General features: G+C 45.3%; 1 protein-coding gene across 5 annotated transcripts in view; it reads left to right on the top strand.

Annotated features, from left to right (window-relative positions):
- SEPTIN9 (septin 9) overlaps window positions 1–22314 on the top strand; it is a 417355-nt gene that overhangs the window by 391361 nt on the left and 3680 nt on the right. For all 5 annotated transcript variants that reach the window (XR_011318413.1, XM_069752121.1, XM_069752123.1 and 2 more), the window contains 3 exons: window positions 7418–7535; window positions 12081–12176; window positions 12716–12812. Coding sequence is in view for 4 of the 5 variants with exons in the window: in XM_069752121.1 (XP_069608222.1) it covers window positions 7418–7535; window positions 12081–12176; window positions 12716–12812 (311 nt within the window). In the remaining variant the exon portion in view is untranslated. The remainder of the gene's footprint in view (window positions 1–7417; window positions 7536–12080; window positions 12177–12715; window positions 12813–22314) is intronic.

Raw genomic sequence — 22314 nt, 5'->3', positions numbered from 1 at the left:
GATGTCTTGCCTCATAAAACTTCTGAAATCATAAAATACCTTTTTTCTTCTGAACATATTGAAGAATTGGTGTCCGCAGTGCGGAATACTATGGGGCTAAAAGAGGAACCCGTTCCTCAGACTATACAGGATGAGTTATTTGGCATACATACCGATAAACAGATTGGCTTTCCCGTACATAAGAGTATCATTGATATGATCAATAATGAGTGGGAACTTCCAGAGAAACGGCTAACCACCCCGTCAGACTTTAAACACAGGTTTCCTCTGGATGAAGATTCAATTAAATGGAACATCCCAAAAATAGATGTTCAGGTGGCTAAGATGGCAAAAAAGACTGCCCTGCCATTTGAAGACTCCTCCCAGTTAAAGGATCCTTAAGATAGGAAGATTGAAAGACTACTCAAAAAATCCTGGGAAACCTCCACTTTGGCTCTCAGGTTCAATATTGCATCTACCTGTGTAGCCAGGTCTCTCTTCCGCTGGATGGAAGAATTAGACAACCACATCTCTCAGGGAACTCCGAGAGATGGTGTTGGACTCCTTGCCTATTTTAAATAGAGCAACTGGTTTTCTTGCAGACTCCTCCATGGAATCTATCCGTGTAGCCGCCAGATCCTTAGTCCAGACAAATTCAGCCAGAAGAGCTCTCTGGCTCAAGATGTGGAGTGGAGATGTCACTTCAAAAATAAAATTGTGCTCCATCCCCTTTAAAGGAGACTATGTTTTCGGGCCTTCATTAGATGATATCCTGGAAAAAGCCACGGACAGGAAAAAGACTCTTCCTGAACAGAGACCTCCCAGAAAGTATTTTTTTCGGCCCTCCCAATCTCAGCCCTCCCAGGCTAAGGGCAAAGGGAAAACTGGTAGATGGAGCTATGCCAAGGGGAAATCCAAAAATATCCTTATTCTCCAGCAGCCACAGCAAGAAAAGCAATGACTCCGATCCGATAGGGGGGAGGCTTTCGAACTTTGTTCACAGTTGGTGGAATATCTCCAACAGCCCTTGGGTCTTAAGTGTTATCCAGCAGGGTCTTTATAATTTATAGAGTTCCCTCCCAGGATCCTAAGAGTCACCTTCCCATCATCTCGGGAGACTCAAAAATTGATGTCAGGATTACAAGACCTGATGACCTCGAGAGCAATTTCTATGGTCCCAGTAAACGAACAGGGAAAGGGGCATTATTCCCGTATATTAATGGTAAAAAAGCCCTCCGGACGAGCCCGGATTATAATAAATCTAAAGGCTCTCAATCAATACATCATCTGCCGCAAATTCAAAATGGAGTCAGTAAAATCAGCCATCCCTCTGATAGCTCCTCATTCGTATATGGCAACAATAGATCTCAAAGATGCCTATTTTCATATCCCGATACATCCTTGTCACAGGAAGTATCTGAGATTTGCGGTTCAGTTGAATCACAAGATTCTACATTTTCAGTACAATGTTCTTCCCTTCGCGATCTCCTCGGCCCCAAGGGTTTTCTCCAGAGTCATGGCGGAAGCCGTATCTCATATCAGGAACCAAGATGTCGCCATAGTACCTTACCTGGATGACCTTCTAATCATTGGTCCTTCCGCCGAAATTCTCAAACAGAGGGTTTCCAGAACTCTGAACATTCTACAACTCTTGGGTTGGGAACCCAATCTAAAGAAGTCTCATCTTTTGCCATCAAAAATGATAAAGTTTTTGGGGGTCCTTTTGAACTCGGAAAACAAAAATCTTTCTTACCAGAAGATCACCGGAAGAACTTGATATCCAAGGTTCTAGACTTCAAAAAACAAAGGTCCCCTTCTCTGCGGACAGCGATGTCTCTTCTAGGGTCTATGACTGCCTGCATACAGTCAGTCCAGTGGGCTCAAACCCATTCCAGAGTTCTGCAGGCGCACATTCTGGAAAACTGGAATGCAAATCCAAACTTCCTAAACAGAAGAGTCTACACTCCAGGGAGGGTAAAATCCTCCTTAACCTGGTGGGTGATCCAAACAAACCTTCTCAAAGCTGTGGACTGGATACAAACTCCACTGGTGACAGTAACAACAAATGCCAGTCTAAGAGGCTGGTGTGCTGTTGTATCTCAAGTCCCATTCCAGGGTCACTGGAATCAGAAAGAAAGCTCCAATTCTTCCAACCTCAGAGAATTGATGGCGGTGGAGAAGGCCCTTCTAGCTGAAAACAGTCTAATCGAAGTTCAACTACCTGAGAGTTGTATCAAGCTGAATTTTTTGCTGGGCAGAAAAACCTCTCCTCTCAATATCAGCAATACACCTCAAGGGGTCTGTAAATGTTCAAGCACATCTCCTAATACGTCACGACTTACAACCAGGAGAATGGAGCCTGAAGACAGACGTTTTCAGGATGCTGACGAACAGATGGGGCCTTCGCAACATAGATCTGTTAGCTTCAAGTCGGAATGCACAGGTCGAGACTTCTCTCTAGACCCCAGAGACAAATTTCAGGGAGTGGACGCTTTTGCCCATACATGGAGGTTCCGGTTAGCGTATGTATTTCCTCCAATACCATTGCTTGCAAAGACCCTCCAGAGGATCCGAGACGATCATGTCCCGACTATCCTGGTAGCTCCAGCATGGCCGAAGAGGAGCTGGTACCATCTCATCATGGAATTACAAGTAGATGGTCCAGTCTTTCTACAAACATCAGATGATCTTCTCCTTCAGGGTCCCTTTCATCATCCGAACCCCCAAAAATTCAACCTGGCAGCCTGGCTACTGAAGCCCAGGTGCTAAGAGCTAAAGGACTCTCGGAATCGGTGATCTCCACTTTACAAAAATCCAGGAAACCTGTCACTAACGCTATATATAGCAAAATTTGGAAAAGGTTCTCCTCGTGGTGTCACCCTTGTAATCCTGACCCCTTCCACCCTAATATCTCTCAAATATTAGACTTTTTACAAAAAGGGCTGGATATGGGGTTAAAGCCGAGTATATTGAAGGTTCAAGTATCAGCCTTGAGTTCTGTCTTCGACCAAGAACTTGCAGGTCATTGTTGGATAAAAAGGTTTATGGTCTCAGCATCAAGACATCATCCAAAACAACAAATCTTTGTACCACCATGGGACTTACACGTAGCCCTAAAAGGCCTTATGGCTCCTCCACTTGAGCCATTATCTTCTTGTTCCTCTCAGCTCCTATCCTGCAAAGCAGCCTTCTTAGTTGCCATATCTACTGCTAGATGAGTGGGGGAAATACAAGCCCTTTCAATCAGGGAACCTTATCTCGGCATAAGAGACGATTCCATTGTGTTCCGACCTGATCCATGTTTTCTTCCAAAGGTGGTGTCAGAGTTTCACCAATCACAAGACATGGTCCTCCCATCGTTCTGTCACAATCCTACAAATCCGGAAGAACATAGATTCCATACTTTGGATGTACGTCGCATAGTCTTATACTATTTAGAACAAACTAAATCTTTCAGAATTGACCAAAATCTCTTTGTTCATTTATCTGGCTGAAACAAAGGCAAAAAAATAGCGAAGAATACCATTGCCAACTGGATAAAAAAGGCAACTGAAGCGTATTTAGCTCAGAATGTCGCGGTACCTGCAGGCCTAAAGGCTCATTCCACCAGATCTACCTCCATCTCCTGGGCTGAAAGGGCTGGTGCATCCACGGAGCAGATTTGCAGGGCTGCAACATGGTCTTCTCTACACACCTTTACTAAACATTAGCTCAGAATGTCGCGGTACCTGCAGGCCTAAAGGCTCATTCCACCAGATCTACCTCCATCTCCTGGGCTGAAAGGGCTGGTGCATCCACGGAGCAGATTTGCAGGGCTGCAACATGGTCTTCTCTACACACCTTTACTAAACATTATAGATTGGACTTCTGGTCCAACCGGGATCTAGTCTTTGGCCGGAAAGTTCTCCAGGCTGTGGTCCCTCCCTAAATACAGAATTGGTTGGCATAGTAAATATAGGAAAACTGACTGAACAGCAATCTAGTCTGAACTGGTGCATAACCAAAAAAGACTTGTATAGCAAATAGAATAATGGCTGCACTCAATTTTACTGTACTAAAGCAAGGAAATGTGTGATACATGAAATGTGAATAGCATAACGGCTTGTGAAATCTATGAAAAAACACATGAGATGCTTAGCACAAGATTTGGCCAAAAATTGTGAGTCCATCCACCAAACGTCAAGGTAATCTCAGATCGGATGGGTACCTGACCTGATTCCTCCTGCGCTGTCGTGGAAGGCAACTAGAGAAAATAGAATTAGACATACCGGTAATTTGGTTTCTAGGAGCCTTCCACGACAGCATTAATTCCCTCCTGACATTCTTGGATATTTTTCTGAGAACCTAAAAGTTAACCGGTGCTATGGTATTAGGATATGGAGACAACCTCCTGGGCTGTCCTGGAAGGCTCCTAAAAACCGAATTACCTGTAGGTCTAATTCTATTTTTGTTTTTTCTGTCCTTGTACTTCATTGTTCTTTCACCTATACAGCCATACCACTTGGTTCGTCAAATTTTCCTAACAAGTTCCCTCTAAGACCGTCGTTTTAAGAGAGGGGGGAAAGCAATGGAGTAGACTACAATTAATTTGGTTCTCTTTAATAAATTTGTTGCATCTTTGCTTGTCGGTGCACCGAAAACTGTCCCATATTGACAGACAAGGAGACCTCAATGAGAAACTGGTGGGTGAGTGGGGGGCTTTTTGCTCAGGAATACCCAATTCTTGGCAGCACATGCACATAGTTGAGAGGACTCATGAACACTGCCATATAATGGAAAAAATCGATGGTATATCTGTGACTGAAATCTGAGTGGTGGCCTCAGAAGCCGGCCACTGATCCTCTTGTCGCTATTGTAAAATGCACATAAGATTTGCCATTCATAACATAAAAGCGTAGCCGCAGGCCTCTGGGTTTTCAGCCGCTTGGTATAAACAGAAATGATACTTTCTGCTGCCAAAATCTTGAAGGGGTGAAAGTTGAGAACACAAAGTAAATGAAAGTTGCACATTCATTGAATTTACCAAGATCTATCTTTCCTTACATAAAACTCGACAATTCTTACACTATAACTCTAGTATTGTCCATAACTCCTCTATTAAAGGGAACCTGTCGTGTGTTAAAAAAAAAAAAAAAAAAAAAGGTTATCTATTTGCAGACATGAGGTTCATCTGCCAGTTAATAATGTTAAAACACCATGTGGCACCGTTACTGAGAGCCACACTGCCGGGAGGAAATAAACTTTATTCCCCTAGGCATCAGCATCATTCGACTTCCAGTCATAGGGGTGGCACTATACATAGAGCAGTAACGAAAAATTTGCTAGAGAACGGTGGCTTTAACCTCACCCCCGGCTGACAGTCTGCTCCAGTGCTGATCCTGCTGTCAGTCAGTGCTGGGGTGCGCAGTTGGAAGGGACCTCAAGGGTCATCGTGTCCAACCCCCTGCTCAATGCAGGATTCACTAAACCATGTCAGACAGATGTCTGTCTAGCCTCTGAAGACTTCCATTGAAGGAGAACTCCCCACTAGTGATGAGCGAGTATGCTCGTTGCTCGGGTGGTCTCCGAGTATTTGTTAGTGCTCGGAGATTTAGTTTTCGTTGCCGCAGCTGCATGATTTGGGACTGCTAAACAGCCTGAATACATGTGGGGATTGCCTGTTTGTTAGGGAATTCCCACATGTATTCAGGATGTCTAGCAGTCGTAAATCATGCATCTGCAGCGACGAAGGCTGTGTGCACACATTGCGTTTTTTTTTGCGTTTTTTCGCTATAAAAACGCATACATATGCATCCCATCAATTATAATGCATTATGCAATTTTTGTGCACATGATGCGTTTTTTTCCGCAAAAAAAAAAGCATCGCGGTAAAAAATGCATCATGTTCATTAATTTTGTGGATTTTTCGCTTTTTTTCCCGCTATTTAATGCATTGGGGAAAAAAAACGCACAAACGCGTCAAAAACACGCAAAAAACATGGAAAAAAACACATGCGGATTTCTTTGTCTGGTTTTCTTCAGGCATTTTCTGCAAGAAATCCTGACGTGTGCACATACCCTATATCTTCGAGCACATCCAAGTTCTCGGAGACCACCTGAGCGTGCTCGGGGAAACCTGAGTAACGAGCATACTTTCTCATCATTACTCACCACCTCTCATGAAAGCCTGTTCCATAACAGTGACGGAAACTGCGTTGGCGCTGCTGACATGGCTGGAAGCCAAATACTGCCTGGGGGAAGTTCTCTTTTTTTCTTCTTCTGGGCAGCAAGGTTCTCGGTGCCAGCGTCGCATGGTGTTAGAACGCCATTAACCTGCAATTAACTCCTTATCTGCGTACTAATAGTATTTTACAAGATGGCTTCCCTTTCCATTTCGCCCCATTTTGGCAGCAATGGTGAGACAAAATTACTAGTGGCTGCTGTCCTTGGTTTGCTAAATTTACGGGCCCCTGCAGACAAGCGTATGAAAAATCATCCGACTATTCTCTACGATTTTGCTTCAAATTTTCAACAGCTTGTCATCCATGCATCATCTGTGTGTCTGTCTAACTGCGTGCTATTCGTGTGCGATCCATTTGCATACATGTACATGATCACATAGTTTCCTAGGTTTCTAATGAAATCTAGCCGTAAAAATTGGATACCACTCTGATGGTCCATGTGGGGTCCGATTTATTTATTTTCTCTCACCCATTGATTTGAATGTGACATTTGAGACTCTGATGAAAGTAGTGCACGCTGCAACTTTGCATTCATTACCAGAGTCCATCTCTTATCTCCACACACCGGATACAGGGAGCTCCCACTATATCTGCACCAATCTGTACATGTTTCAGGATGGAGAGGCAGGCTGCTAAGACGACATAAGTGGGCAAGAATGATGATGTTTTGTGCAAACCAAAAGGTCAGTTTCCCTGATGAATGAGCGTTTTGCTCTTGATCGGGTGATCTACAGCCTGCTTACACTGCAAGATGATCGTGAAATGAGCCATCCTGGGAACGATCATTGACGATAATCTTGCAGTGAAAGCACATTGCCCTCTGTGTGGCTGACTAACAATGTAGTACCTGCCTTCCTCTCCTAATTTTATACTATTTTTGTCTGTTTTATATCCAACCAGCACATGGTGAGTTAATTAGGAAGTGGTTTCTGAAGCGGCCTTTGCACATCAGCGTTTTCTCCACTGTTTATCAGTTGCCTAATCTAACATTATTTCTCTTGATCTTCCCCGAGATGGAAAACAATACCATTTGGTTCCGCTATAACAAGTTACCATTTGGCTCATTTACAGCTAGATGAATCAATGCCTAAAGGGAAACTCAGGAGAAAAATAGTTTTATAGAGCTGCACGGATTGATTTTATCTCCGTCTCCACAAGGCAGTTCTCTCTACAAAGTAGAAGTTTTATTAATTTGCCTTTCAACTGTTGCTTTACAGACTCCGACCTTTGGACATCGAATTCATGAGACGTCTCAGTAAGGTGGTGAATATCGTGCCAGTCATTGCCAAAGCGGACACCTTAACCCTAGAAGAGAGGGATTATTTCAAGCAGAGAGTAAGTCTCTATCCTCAGTGATGGGAGGAGATAAAATAATACTTACTGATGACTGTTGTGCATACTGTGAAGGAGGATAAAAGCCATTGGGTGTATAATAGTGCTGGGATAAGGTGTTATCTGAGCATTCTCGGGTGCTAACCGTGTGCTCGAATACTATGTTCAAGTACCTGCAGCTGCATGGCTCGCGGCTGTTAGACAGACACAACATATGCAGGCATTCCTGTTTGTTAGGCCATCCCGCTTATGTTGCAGCTGTCAAACAATAGTATTTGAGAACGTCAAAGAGACTGTTGGCACCCGAGCATGCTCAGATAACAGTAGTGTATAAATGATGTAGCTCCATTAACCACCCAATAAAAATGCCGGAGCCAGCTAGGTTATAAAGCCTTCTCCTAGAGCAGAGATGATTACAGAGGAACCATCATTAGATTTTTATTTTATAACTGCATAGTTCACATGAAAACAAGAAAATTTGTAATCTATCTGGATGGAGAAATCTGCTTTTGTCTCCTCCTGTACTGATCTTTCACTTCCAATTCTTGGGTAAAATCTGGGGGTGATGGACAGATGCAGACAAACATTCTGCTGCAAGTTCTCTGACGGGTAAAATTCTCCATGGAGTGTTATTGGCACCAGCTATCATCTCTTATCTCAGTAATGGGAAAATATGTATTAACTGAAGACAGATTTTACCCCTGCATTTAGAAGGTTAAGATATATTACAAAGTTTCTTATTTTCACATGTACAAATAATTTATGAAAGCAAATAAATAAAATAATGGCTCCTTCACACCCAGTTTTTATTTTTTGCGCTTTTGTTTTTTTTCTTCCCTCCCCTATTTCCAAGAGCCATAATTATTTTTACTATTTTAGGCTACTTTCACACTGGCGTTGTTTTGAATACGTCGCAATGCGTTGTTTAGGGTAAAAAACGCATCCTGCAAAGTTGTTTGCAGGATGCGTTTGTGCCCCATAGCGTAACATTACAGACGCATTGTGACATATTGACACACGTCGCAACCGTCGTGCGACGGTTGCGCCGTGTTGTGGCGGACCGCCGGGAGCAAAACACGTTAAATGTAACTTTTTTTGCTGCCGACGGACCGCTTTTTCCGACCGCGCATGCGCGGCCGGAATGCCGCCCCCACCTCCCCGCACATCACAATGGGGCAGCGGATGCGCCGGAGAAATGCATCCGCTGCACCCGTTGTGCGGCGCATCAAACGCTAGCGTCGGAATCTTGGCCCGACGCAATGCAACGGGCCGAATCCGACGCTAGTGTGAAAGTAGCCTTAGCTGTATGATAGATTGCCTCTTGCAGGAAGAGTTTTACTTATGAATGACACCATTTTTTTTACCATTAAGTGTACTGGAATATAAATAAATTAAAATTGTGGGGTTGTGCCACCATTTTTGTAAACCCATAACATTTGTTTTTTGATTTAGCTGGTTGAGTTCTTGTTTTTTTTTTTGTTTTTTTGTCTGACGGTTTTATTTATACCATTTTTTTTTTTTATATATATATGACTTTTTGCTCAATTATTGTTGCATTTTAGGGAGGAGTAATGATCAAAAAACACATTTCTTCCTTTTTGATTTTCTTGTTTCTTGTTACAGCATTTATTTATTTTATATTTCAGTAAATCAGACTTTTGTGAATGCTGTGATACCAAATATATTTTTTAATTTCTATATTTTGAATGTAGGAAATGAGGCGTGATTTAAACCTTTTTTTATTTTTTTAGTTTGTTTAGGAGACTTAAGCCTGCTATCATCCCATCTCTTGCACTTTATGCTCTGATACCACCGTATTGCAGTTCATAGTGTAAATCTGTCTCCTTTTAGAAGCTCCGCTTATAGTTGACCTCCAGGAGAACCAAAATGTTGGTGGTTAGGAAGCCTTCAGCAGGCCCCTGCTGTTAAACCCATTGGTGTCCCTCCGATTGCATCACAGGCCACCGATGGGAGCCAGTAAGCGCAAACAGTGGCCTGTGTTTCATTTAAGGGCCGCTGTTAGATTTACAGCGGTGTTAAAAATGCTCACCGCCTGCGGACGGACATTTGGCACTTCTGAACAACTCGTATGTTCTGGAGACTGCATTCTAGAAGGGTCTTCACTTTTGACAGTCCAACCATACATGCATTTCACTTTCAGAACAGCATCTCATAAGTTGGCTGTACAAATGACAAAAATATGGCCACTGACTTCCAAAAACAGCACCACAGCTGTGCCTGGTTTTCCAGTTTGGCCCCATTAAAGTGAACAGAGCAGAAATGTAACGACACCCAAATGTGGGCACGTGTGATACTGTTTAGTAAGAAAACGGCATCTTTTTTTCTATTCTAATTCCCTACAAGTTATTATTATTGTTATTATTATTATTATTATTTGTTATAGCGCCATTTATTCCATGGCGCTTTACATGTGAGGAGGGGTATACATAGTAAAAACAAGTACAATAATCTTAAACAATACAAGGCATAACTGGTACAGGAGGAGAGAGGACCCTGCCCGTGAAGGCTCACAATCTACAAGGGATGGGTGAGGATACAGTAGGTAGGGTAGAGCTGGTCATGCAGCGGTTTGGTCGATCGGTGGTTACTGCAGGTTGTAGGCTTGTCGGAAGAGGTGGGTCTTCAGGCTCTTTTTGAAGGTTCCGATGTTCACATGTAGGATTCAATGTCCGGAAGCCATGGTTTTTGAAGGTTTTATAAAAATAAAAAAATAAATAAATAAATAAAAAAAATTCAAAGTCCCCCTCCCCCCAACATGCTTTTTTATATATTTACTTTTGCAGATTTTTTTTTTTATTATTATTTGACCTTGTCAAGTTTCAAACAAATTCCACAATGAATCTGCATCAGCACCTTTCTAGGGAAAAAAAGTCTCTAGGTAAACAGTAGTGTAGAGCTCTCATTAAAATCAATAGAAAGAGCATTTATTTATTGTGTGGCTTTTCTAGCGAATCAGCCATAATGGGGTTGCCCAGTATAAAATTTACAAGTCTGCAGTCTCTCTTTGTGACTATATAGACTTATGAATTCTCATATCGCATGCGCTGGGAGGATTCTCCGGCGCCAACAGTGAACGATCATGTGATCTCGAGTATGTGGATTGTAAACTTCTGGCCACATTCCGACTAGACTGTATCCGACCTTGCTCAGCTCGCTTGCAATTAGTGAGGCCAGACAGTCTCGTCGGCACATGACCGCATATATGCAAATCTCACACTTGCAGTCATGCCCCCTCCTTTCGGCACCAAGGAATCCTCTCAGCACACAGTGCACACGATGTTCTGTTTCACACGTTTGCAGTCACATTGACTGCAGAATTGTAGTTTTAGAGCAGACTACCCCTTTAAAATCCCTACCAAAAACCTCTGTGTGAATATTCTCGAAGATGGCTGTACACATTACTATATTGAACCCGTTCTACGCCCGGGTGGCGAGCATTTTTATTGGTACATTTATACAGTGTCTTAAATAAAATGGCTCCGGAGATTGCGGTATGCGCACTCGCTGACTCAAACACCATTTTATTGAAGTAGTGTACTACAATGTCAACATAGCAGTACGCATGCGCCGGCCATAGGGATGATGACGTTGTAGTAGAATTCTTCAATAAAATTGTGCCGGAGTCAGCACGTACGCATTTGGCCATATCTGGAGTCGTTTTGTTGAAGACCCTGTGTCTGCAAATTTGCACACACAGTGTCTTCAATAAAATGGTTCCGAATTGCGGTATGTGCATGCACTGACTCCGGCGACATATTGCGCAGTCAACATAGAAGCCTTAGGATAATGGCGATAGCTGCACATAACGTAGTGGGGGTAACATTGTAGTACAATTCAATAAAATGGTGTCAACACGTGCGCATCCCGCGATATCTGGCGCCATATTGTTCAAGACAGTCTGTGAATTCGCATACACAGTGTCTTCAATAAAATGGCGCCGTAGTGCGTGCTGACTCCGAAGCTATGTGCACGTGCTGAGTCCAGCGCCACAGTGCAGGCACCGCCCCATCCCTGCTTTGACAAGAGGGACGTATACACCGTTATATTTAAGATGTTTGCAAAACCTACCAATTTATGGTCACAGGTGACTATTTCATGTGTACGATGACCTCCATATAGGAGGACTGGACTTGTTTCTTGGCAGGCCTGACTTGATGCAGTAGAAGACAGGCCTACGTTAGATATTTCTGGCTGAGTCTTGTCACCACTAAAACAAATATGCATGGTCAGTGGAGCGTACATATTTACCCTGGGGGCAGGAGAGATAGCTGTGGGCCGCTCAAGGATTTGTTAGATGATTATCTACTGTGTAGACCCTGCCAGCTACTAATACCCTGTGCTGAGTGGAAGTTACAATGAACCTCTGCGCTATGTGTTTCCTGTATGTTCTGATCTAGTTGATAACTAATTCATGCCTGCAATTTCCCATGTGCTAAACTATAATTCTGTACAATTCGGGATGCTTTCATGTAGGCTTTTACCTCTTTCCTCCCCACCAACTAAATTACTTGTCTCCTTGACCCTTAGATCCGGGCTGACCTCCAGAATAATGGGATAGATATTTATCCACAAAAGGAATTTGATGAGGACGCAGAAGACAGACTGGTGAATGAGAAGATTAGAGTAAGTGGCTAATGAGAGCGGTCAATGAATGACCTGGATTAAAATCAATGTTGACGGCAGAGTAGACCTTTTATGGTGATACGTCATATGTCCCATTGTCCTTTTTGTGTGTTAAATAATTTTTTTTCTGTATTTAAAATCTGTGTTTAAAAATATGTATATTATGATCTGCAATCTTGAAATTTGAACACTGGCCACCGGGGCTATTATTTTGGCCCACAAGCAGGATTAAAATGCCAAGTATCACCTCCATATACAGCTTGGTAACACAGGATCCACCATTCACAATGTGTGATAGACCGCTTTTCCTCATCTCCCTAAACTATGCACATGCTCTTAATACAAAAGATGGGGTCTATGGCTGCTAATGTACGTGTGCGTTTCCTGAACCAGTGAACAGGAGTCTAGAGTAACACCAGTGGCTAGTGTGAAAATTATTTTTTTTTTTTTCTCTTTAATACATTTTAACATTGTGTTTATACAGGAAGTGCTTTTCCAATTACTCATTCCCTTTAACAAGAATATTTCTATTCTATTAGGAAATGATTCCATTTGCAGTTGTAGGCAGTGACCAAGAATATCAGATCAATGGCAGAAGGATACTGGGCCGAAAAACAAAGTGGGGAACCATTGAAGGTGAGGTTTACTGCAGTGATGTCTACTACTATGCTGCTCTGTTGGACTCTACCCTTTTTTCTCTATCGTCTCTCATTGGGGGACACAGGAACCATGGGTGTATGCTGCTGCCACTAGGAGGCTGACACTGTGCACAAAAAAGTTAGGCTACGTTCACATTAGCGTTGCGTCGGGGGCAACCGCGGCGACGCATGCGTCATGCACCCCTATATTTAACATGGGGGGCGCATGGACATGCGTTGCTCTTGCGTTTTGTGACGCAAGCGTCAGGGCGCAGAGGACGCTGCATGATGCAGTTTTTTCTGCACCAAAAAGCATGCAAAAGTGAACGCATGGGTCACAAAACGCTGCGTTGTGCATGTGTTTACATTTGCGTTGTGCGTTGCGTCGCCGACACCGCACAACGCAAATGTGAACGTCGCCTTAGCTCCTCCTCTGCAGTGTGCGTCGCACCGACTGGCATTATGAACTTCAGTTTAGCTTAGTGTCAGTAGGAGGTGGACATGGGTCTTTCATTAGACCCTTATCTACCTCAATGTGCTTTGTTCCTTTTCAGATTTTCCGGAGGGATACAGGGTGAACAGTCACACCTGTAATCCCACATTATGGACTAGGCGTACGGCGTGTACTGCCACCCCGTATCCTCATAGATCCCACAGCAAGACCAAGATCCTAGCACACAAGTGTGCTTAGAAGTCCGGTCCTGGCTCCGTCCCCCACCCACTCGCCCACAAGAGCCTGTCGGTTGGAGGAGACGAGGACGTCCATCAGCTCCCTGGACGTCTGATATTTTCCCCGGATTGAGGTTAGTAAGGACGGCGTGGGATGTTTTAGGTGACTATTCCTACATATCCTACCCTCAAAGTGCCTGTGGGTCCCTCCTCACTTCCATTGTGTATTGGCCGTCGGGGACACGTGGGGCGGAGGTTGTCGCTCCATTCACGTGGCGGCCGCGCTGCTTCCTTCGGCGGCCGCGCTGTTCTCCGGCGCGGTGGCCTTGCAATCGTTCCGGAGAAGCATCTTCCAAGCCGTGCAGCCTTCCATCTGGAAACAGCAGCGCCTGCCGTGAGTTGCTCTGCCCCGCATACTGACATTCTCCCCTATAACCTTCTGATATTTTCCTCAGGGGCCCGTTCGGTCTAATTTTAAGGGAGGTCGCTCCCGGCCTCCTACTTTTTCCCTACTTACTGTGCCTTAAGGCCCCTTCACATTAAGCAACGCTGCAGCGATACCGACAACGATCCGGATCGCTGCAGCGTCGCTGTTTGGTCGCTGGAGAGCTGTCACGCAGACAGCTCTCCAGCGACCAACGATGCCGCTAACCAGGGTAAACATCGGGTTACTAAGCGCAAGGCCGCGCTTAGTAACCCGATGTTTACCCTGGTTACCAGCGTAAAAGTAAATAAACAAACACTACATACTTACCTACCGCTGTCTGTCCCCGGCGCTGTGCTCTGCACTCCTCCTGTACTGGCTGTGAGCACAGCGGCCGGAAAGCAGAGCGCTGACGTCACCGCTCTGCTTTCTGGCTGACCGACGCTGCCCTGCGCTAAGTAACCCGATGTTTACCCTAGTTACCAGTGAAGACATCGCTGGATCGGTGTCACACACGCCGATCCAGCGATGTCCACGGGAGATCCAGCGACGAAATAAAGTTCTGGACTTTGTTCAGCGACCAACGATCTCCCAGCAGGGGCCTGATCGTTGGTCGCTGTCACACATAACGATTTCCTTAACGATATCGTTGCTACGTCACAAAAAGCAACGATATCGTTAACGATATCGTTATGTGTGAAGATACCTTTAGTGAAACACTTTCCGTGTTCGTCTTGTATCTGCAAGCTTCCCTCAGGCAGGCCTGCAGCAACCCACATTATGTTCACCGCCCAGGACCCCCCCCTGCTGCTCCGCATCAGCGAAGTCCCCACCCCAGGCTGGGCCTCCTCTCTGTCTCTATTAGTAGCGGATCTTACACGGGTGTCCCAGACCCTTGTGTCCCTGCTCGATCGGTTGCCCCTGCAGACTTCCGTAGTAGCCAGCGGGTTGCAAGAAGCTCAATCCGAGACTTCCAATACAGGCCGCGAAAGATCCAGACAGGAACGCCGGTCTGAGTTCTCTTCTCGGTTCATCTCGCCCCACGGTCCTTCTCTGTGGTCGACTTCCCCCGGTCCTCTCCCCCCCCTAAGTCAGGTGAGGCTTTCTCTGATGCGCCTTCGGAGGATAAATTGGGGCCGGATTCGAACCAAATCGCTAGCATGAGGGATATGGTTCAAAGCCTCATTGGAGCGACCAATCAGACCTGTGGCATCAAAGATTCCTCCATGAAACCCGCAGATCAGGCGGTTTCATTTAGACGGTCTAAACTACCTCCCAAGGTATTCGCTCTTCATCCTGAATTCGAGGAGCTTCTGACCAGAGAAAGAGCGAATTCGATCAGACGTTTTCAAAGAGGCAAGCGTCTTGGAGTCTCATATCTCTTTCCTCCGGATCTCATCGCCAACTAGAATGAGAGGCGATAGAGAACGACTTCTCCCTCTGTGGATCCGCCGGCTGCTAGACTTGCCACCAACACAGTCATCATGCTGTCCGGTGGGGCGGCTCTGAAAGATTCCATTGATAGGATCATGGAATCCTTCACGAAGTCGGCTTTCGAAGCTGCCGTATCATCCCTATGCCCGGCCTTTGCTTCCACTTGGGTTTCGAAGTCTGTAGCCGAAGGGGCTAAACAACTCCGTTGGGGCATTCAAGCCGGAGCTCTACCAGACCGACTGGTGGAACTTGCCACCCAGATTACTCACGCCGGGGAATAATTTGTTCCCTGGACGTCGCATCTTCTGCCGCTCAGGTGCCCAGTAATGTTGTTGCTAGCCGTCGCACCGTTTGGCTCAAGAGTCATCAAAGAAGTCCCTTACGAGCCTGCCTTTTCAAGGATCACGTCTTTTCGGTTCCAAGCTGGACCAAATTATTAAGGACGCCACTGGCGGCACCAGTTCCCTTCTCCAGACCTCGCCTCCCTGCCCTTAGGCGGCAACTTCGGTCTTTTCGGCCTTTTTCGTCGTTTCGCGGCATCAGATTCCTATTCGCAACAGCAGAGGCCACAGGCACGTTAAGAGAAGAAGGTATCCTTCGGACTTACTGCTTCCTGGCGTTCCCGTTACTCCTAAGGGGGATTCTCCAGGTCTAGGACTGGAAGATCCACCAGGGGTGGACTTTGAGTTCTCGGCTGAGGTTTCCAGGATCCTCCTTTGGGCAGAGGATGAGAACCGCAGTTCATGTCCCCGGTGTGGACATTTAGGCGGCTGACTTCCTCAGCCGCGATGGCCTCGCGGCAGGGGAATGGTCCTTACTTCAGGAGGTCTCCCATCGGATTGCTCTTAGATGGGGGTCTCCGGAAGTGGACCTCATGGCGTGCCGATTGAACAGGAAGGTCCCTCGGGTCGTCCCAAGGTCCCGCGATCCTCTCGCAGTGGTGTTGACGCTCTGGCCATTCCTTGGTCGCAGTTCGTGCTCCCCTATCGGTTCACACCCCTTCCCTTGCTTTCCAAGCTGTTGAAAAAGATCAAGGCGGAAGGGTTGCCGGTCATTCTGATCGCCCCGGATTGGCCCAGGAGTTCTTGGTTTGCGGAGATCATCAATCTTCTCACGGACGCCACCTGGCGCCTTCCAGACAGACCCGATCTGCTGTCTCGGGGTCCGATCTGCCACCCGAATTATCTGTCGCTCAGTTTAACGGCGTGGCTGTGGACACCACAGTTCTAAGAGCGTCCGGCCTTTTGGCCTTAATGATTTACACTATAATCCAGGCTAGGAAGCCTTCGTCTTCCAGGATCTACTATCGTACCTGAAAGGCTTACTTTCGTTGGTGCGAGTCCAACCGCTTTTCACCTAGGTCCCTTTCCCTGCCTTCCCTTTTGGCTTTCCTTCAAGCAGGACTGGATTCGGGCTTCGCTCCTAGTTCCCTAAAGGGCCAGGTTTCTGCGCTCTTCTTCCCTTTCAGAAGACGTTATCATCTTAGCCACAGGTTAAGACCTTCCTTCAAGGAGTAACCCACGCTGTCCCTCCGTGCAGGGCCTCTGTGGATTCATGGGATTTAAAACTTGTGCTGGACGTTCTTAGGGGTTCCCCCCTTTGAGCCTCTCAGGGAGTTTTCCCTGTCAGTTCTATCTTGGAAGGTGGCTTTTCTTGCGGCCATCACTTCGATCCGCCGCGTTTCAGAGTTGGCGGCCATTTCTTGCCGACCTCCTTTCTTTATTTTCCACCAGGACAAGGTGGTCCTCAGGCCTCCGCCCTCCTTCCTTCCCGAGGTGGTTTTCATCTTTCCGCCTCAACGAGGACATCGTTCTACCTTCCTTTTTTCCAGCTCCGACTCATCCTTTGGAGCAATCGTTAAACAGGCTGGACCTCGTCAGGGCAGTGAGGATCTCCCTGGCTAGCACGGCCACTTTCCGAAAGATGGATTCTCTTTTCACCATCCCTGATGGCACGCGTAGAGGCCTGCCGGCTTCAAAGGCGACTATTGTTCGCTGGATCAGAACGGCAATTTTGGAGGCTTACCGGGTCCAGAACAGAGTGCTCCTCCTGGGATTAAGGCTCACTCTACCTGGGCAGTCGGCGTTTCCTTTGCGGTACCCCACAGGGCTTCCGCCCTATGGCTTTGCAAAGCGGCAACCTGGTCTTCCATCCACACGTTCGTCGAATTTTACAAGGTCCATACCTATGCTTCGGCGTACGCCAGCCTGGGCAGAAGGATCCTGCAGGCGGCAGTGGTGAGTCCTCTGACCTGATGGAAGTCTGCTTTTCCCACCCCAGGGACTGCTTTGGGACGTCCCATGGTTCCTGTGTCCCCCAATGAGAGGCGATAGAGAAAACAGGATTTTTGGTTGCTTACCGTAAAATCTGTTTCTCGGAGCCTTAATTGGGGGGACACAGCTCCCTCCCATGTTGTGCAGTTTTCTGTGGTTCTATGTTCTATGACTGTTCTCATGTTTACAGTTCTCATCTTTGTGGTTATTTCAACCTTATTGTTTTTTTCTCCTACTGCTTTCTCACTAACTGAAGTGTTTAATGCCAGTCGGTGAGGTGTACATTGCAGAGGAGGAGCTAACTTTTTTTTGTGCATAGTGTCAGCCTCCTAGTGGCAGCAGCATACACCCATGGTTCCTGTGTCCCCCAATGAAGGCTCTGAGTAACAGATTTTACGGTAAGCAACCAAAAATCCTGTTTTCTCTCTAAAGGGATTGTCCAGGATTATTAAAACATGGCTGCTTTTTTATGAAGCATCGCCATCCCTGCAGGGTGCAGTATTGCAGGTCAGCTCCATTCACTTCAGTTGGACTGATTAGTACATACTTTTTTTTTTCCCTAGAGTTTTGGGAAGGTACAAGACTTTAGGTTTGTCAGGATTAGAATGGATCATTCATTCATATTCATAAAACTGTAGTTATCATGAGTGCGGTTTACCCCCACTAGTGATGAGTGAACGTGCTCGGATAAGGTGTCATCTGATCATGCTCAGGTGCTAACCGAGTGTCTTTGGTGTGCTCGAAAAATGTAAGTCCCCGCACCTGCATGTCTCGCAGCTGTTCAACAACCGCAACACATGCAGGGATTTCCTAACAGGTAATCCCTACATGTGTTGTGGCTGTCGCACTCTGAAGACACTTGGTTAGCACCTGAGAATGGTGGGATAGCATCTTATGCGAGCATGTTCACTCATCACGAGCTTCTGGAAACTCTAAATTTCCTCCAGATCCCTTCCATTTTAATCTGACACTCTACCAAGGCGATTGAGCGTAGTTAAGAGACAAAGCTCAGAGAGTCTATTCTCCCATTGCAGTCAAAGTCTTGTGTGTGGGGAGGGGTTCATTTTGCAGCTACTTGCTTTTATTGGGACTGTGTTACCAGGTTTGTTTGGTTTTTTTTTTTGCCATCTAATCTGAGAGCAGCATAATATAGAGACAGATGCCCCGATTGGAGCGATGTCACTTACTAGGCTGCTTACTGTAGTTTTGATCTCCTGTTGATAAAGCAGGGATTTTATCACTAGATGACTAGTAGACCTGCTGCCATGTAGTCCTCCATATTCATGAGCTCTGTATAACAGCACCCTCACCACTGGATTGGCAGCTTTCTGTGTACACTGCCAACTTTCTGCATATGCACACTGTGATGTGGGCAAGGGTATACAGAGCTCGGCATTCAGAGAACTGCTACATCTGCAGCAGAGAAAACAGAGATTTTATCAAAACTACAGACAGCAGCACAATAAGTGACACATCGCTGAAAGCAGTGTCTACCCCTGCTTCATGCTGCTCTCAGGTGGTGTGGCAAAACCCTGGTGACAGATTCTCCTTAAAGGGATTAAGTGGCACCTTTCGCTTTCACATGGAGAGGTGAGAGGCACTGCTGTCCCCAGCCAGCTATTTGCAGGTCACCGCCACCACCGTCGGTGTTGTGCAGTTGCACAATTACTTAGAATAGGACACATGCATTGTATCTACAGTCTATCGACGAGACCTTGCAAGTGGCCATTGACCCAACATGACTGCCTCCATCTCCTGATGTGCATGTGAGAGGCTATGGATAACCACCTTTTTTTGAAGTTTGTGCGAAGGAGAAGGTGGAAACGTGTTGGGAGTACCTAAAGCTGGCGATACACAGCCTGCCATACACATGCGTGCTTTGCTTGGCTGAGCATGCATGTATTAATATGCAGAGGGGAGCAAGACTCTACCAAAGTGCAGACTGAGGCTTATCTACTTGTAAACCAAGGATCGGGTATATTGAAAACGAACATGCCTGATCCTTGTTTCTCCCAACAGTCCTGATGAGATTCCGCTTCCGCTGACAATCTTCTCATGTGTATGGCCACCTTAAAACATGTCTGTTTTTGTATGGTTGTCTTGGAAATTCTAGAAGCATTCGACTATCTTTATAGCTTAGTCGTTCCTTAAATAGGAAGTCATTAATTTGACAAGCCTAAAACTGAGGAAGCACAAGCACATCATGTGCTGAGGACGAGGAGAGGAAAGCGCTCTCATCAGCTCTGCTTTATTAGATGCTTTTATCATTCCTGTCTGTGAAAATGTTTCCGGCAGCATTTCTCTATACACAGGACAAGAGACCAGCTTTTGTTGTACCCGGTGTCACTGAGCATGTGTTACACTTGGAGCGCCATTTCACAGTTTATCTGTATAAAGAGTGGCGTAACTGTCCACGCATTGCAAGCTGACTGTAGTTACGGGACGTGGTAAAAACAGATGAACAGCTGTTATTTTAATATTCTCCGGTTAGCTTCTTTCCAATGAGGGGTGAGGTATGGGAGGCGTAAGTTTGGTGTAATTAGGCATAATCTATCAATGCATGATACCCATTTCCTACTATGTCGTTAATAATACAGTATAGAGGAAATAATTAAAGGGGATTTCTTAATTTAAACTGAGCTCCTCCTCTAATTGCTGCTCCACTTATTCTAGAACAGTTTTCTTTTTCTTCTGTGCCCCTCCATTCCAAAATTAATTAAATTCTCCAATGGTAACAATGGGGAAAATTTTCCTTTCAACCAATTGGGCGTGTACCACAGAAATTCTTCTCTCGGGATGGTTTCTTCATCTCTTTTGCTGCTGACAATCAAAGGAAGGCTCCACCCTCAGAAGTTTTGTGGTACACGCCCAGTTGGTAGAAAAAAAACACCTTGCATCTTTAGTTGGGGAAAAAAAAAAAAGGTTCTATTTCATAATCAGTAGAGCAGTGATAATTGGAGGAGGGGCTCCGTTTAAATAAAAGCCTCCTAATCAACTCATTACCTGCATTAAAGGCAGCTGTCTTACATAGTCACCTTTTATAAAAGTCAGACTCTATCCTCTACAACATGGGCAAGACCAAAGAGCTTTCTAAGGATGTCAGAGACAAGATCATAGACCTGCACAAAGCTAGAATGGGCTACAAAACCACAAGTAAGACGCTTGGTGAGATGGAGACAACTGTTGGTGCAATAGTAAGAAAATGGAAGAAATACAGTGGGGGAAATAAGTATTTGATCCCTTGCTGATTTTGTAAGTTTGTCCACTGACAAAGACATGAATAGTCTATAATTTTAAGGGTAGGTTAATTTTAACATTGAGAGATAGAATGTCAAACATAAACACACATTGTATAAATGATATAAATTTATTTGCTTTTGGCAGTGAGAAATAAGTATTTGGTCTGCTACAACCCCCCACCAATCTCATATTGATGACCTATCCTAAGCACAGATCATCAATATAGTGCATTTGGACAACTCTTTGCACTATAGTGACAGGTTCCCTTTAATGTAGTAATAATTTAAGCAGATATGTTATTTTCTGTATACCGTAATTAAAGGAGTATGCCATTTTAAAATATATTTCATAGTTTTGAAGATCTTGCCTTCATTCAGTAGAAATCTGTTCTGGTCATGTGGCCGTCGCACACATTCATGCCTGGTTACAAGACCTAACTAACTGTACTGTAAGGAACCCTGTAGGGTTTTTTTTGCTTAAACATTAAACTCATAGTTATTTCGTAATCATGGGATATGAATAACTTTCTGATCTCTGGGGGTCTGACCACCTTGGCCCCCAGTGATCCTGAAGACCGTGGAGTGGAGGTCGATCATGCGCACTGCCGCTTAATTCATTCTTAATGGGACCGCTGGAGACAGCCAAGCGCAACATTTTGCTGCTCTTCGACACTCCCATAAGAATGAATGGAGCAGTAATGTGCATGATGGACTTTCATTCACTTAAGAGCGCTGGTTTTTGGCATTGCTGGATGCCACAGCGGTCGCACCCCCCAGCGACTGGAGCTATTCCCTGGATAAGGGATAACTTTCAAACTTGAGAATATCCCTTTAATACTTCTCCAAGGAAGTAAGCTGCCAGGCCTATCAGATGAAGAATGGAGAAGTACTATCTATACCTTTGTCTCCATTGTTCCTCTGCAGGCTGTGACTCTTGTATTCGCAGTGCTGTAACCAGCCTAGCACATGATCTGTGGCTTGCATCTCCTGCCACGTCTGTACTTTTCAATTCAGATCGAGGTTACTTACGCACCCCTCTCCTCCCACCACCCCCTCTTTCCACCCTGCAGGCTCACGTTGTTTTTTGGCTTCAGACAAGCAGCGTGTCCAAAACTGAGCACGGTGTAACGGTGTTAAACTTGAACAGTCCTATATGCATTTTACAAACTGGAACCAGAGGACAAAAGTCCTATTTATTTTCTTTTTTTTGTGAACACCCCACAAAGTTGTGTCTCGGACTGTTTGTTTTGTTGGTTTTCGGCTTCTCCTGTGCTGCAGGCTTTCTTAGGCTTTATTATGGGTTTTTGTGTTGTAGTTTTACATGTGGTTCATTGCTGCCACCTAGTGGTTATAAATGCGACGTGTTTTATGTTTTCAGTAAAAAATTGTTTTGCAAACAAACATGTTTGGAAAATATTCCCCTTTTGATTTTTAATGATCTGTAAATTCTCCTGATTATGC

Source organism: Ranitomeya imitator, chromosome 2, assembly GCF_032444005.1.
Source record: "Ranitomeya imitator isolate aRanImi1 chromosome 2, aRanImi1.pri, whole genome shotgun sequence".
NCBI lineage: Eukaryota > Metazoa > Chordata > Amphibia > Anura > Dendrobatidae > Ranitomeya > Ranitomeya imitator.
The sequence above is the reverse complement of the archived record's forward strand: the minus strand, read 5'-3'. Positions and strand labels throughout refer to the sequence as shown.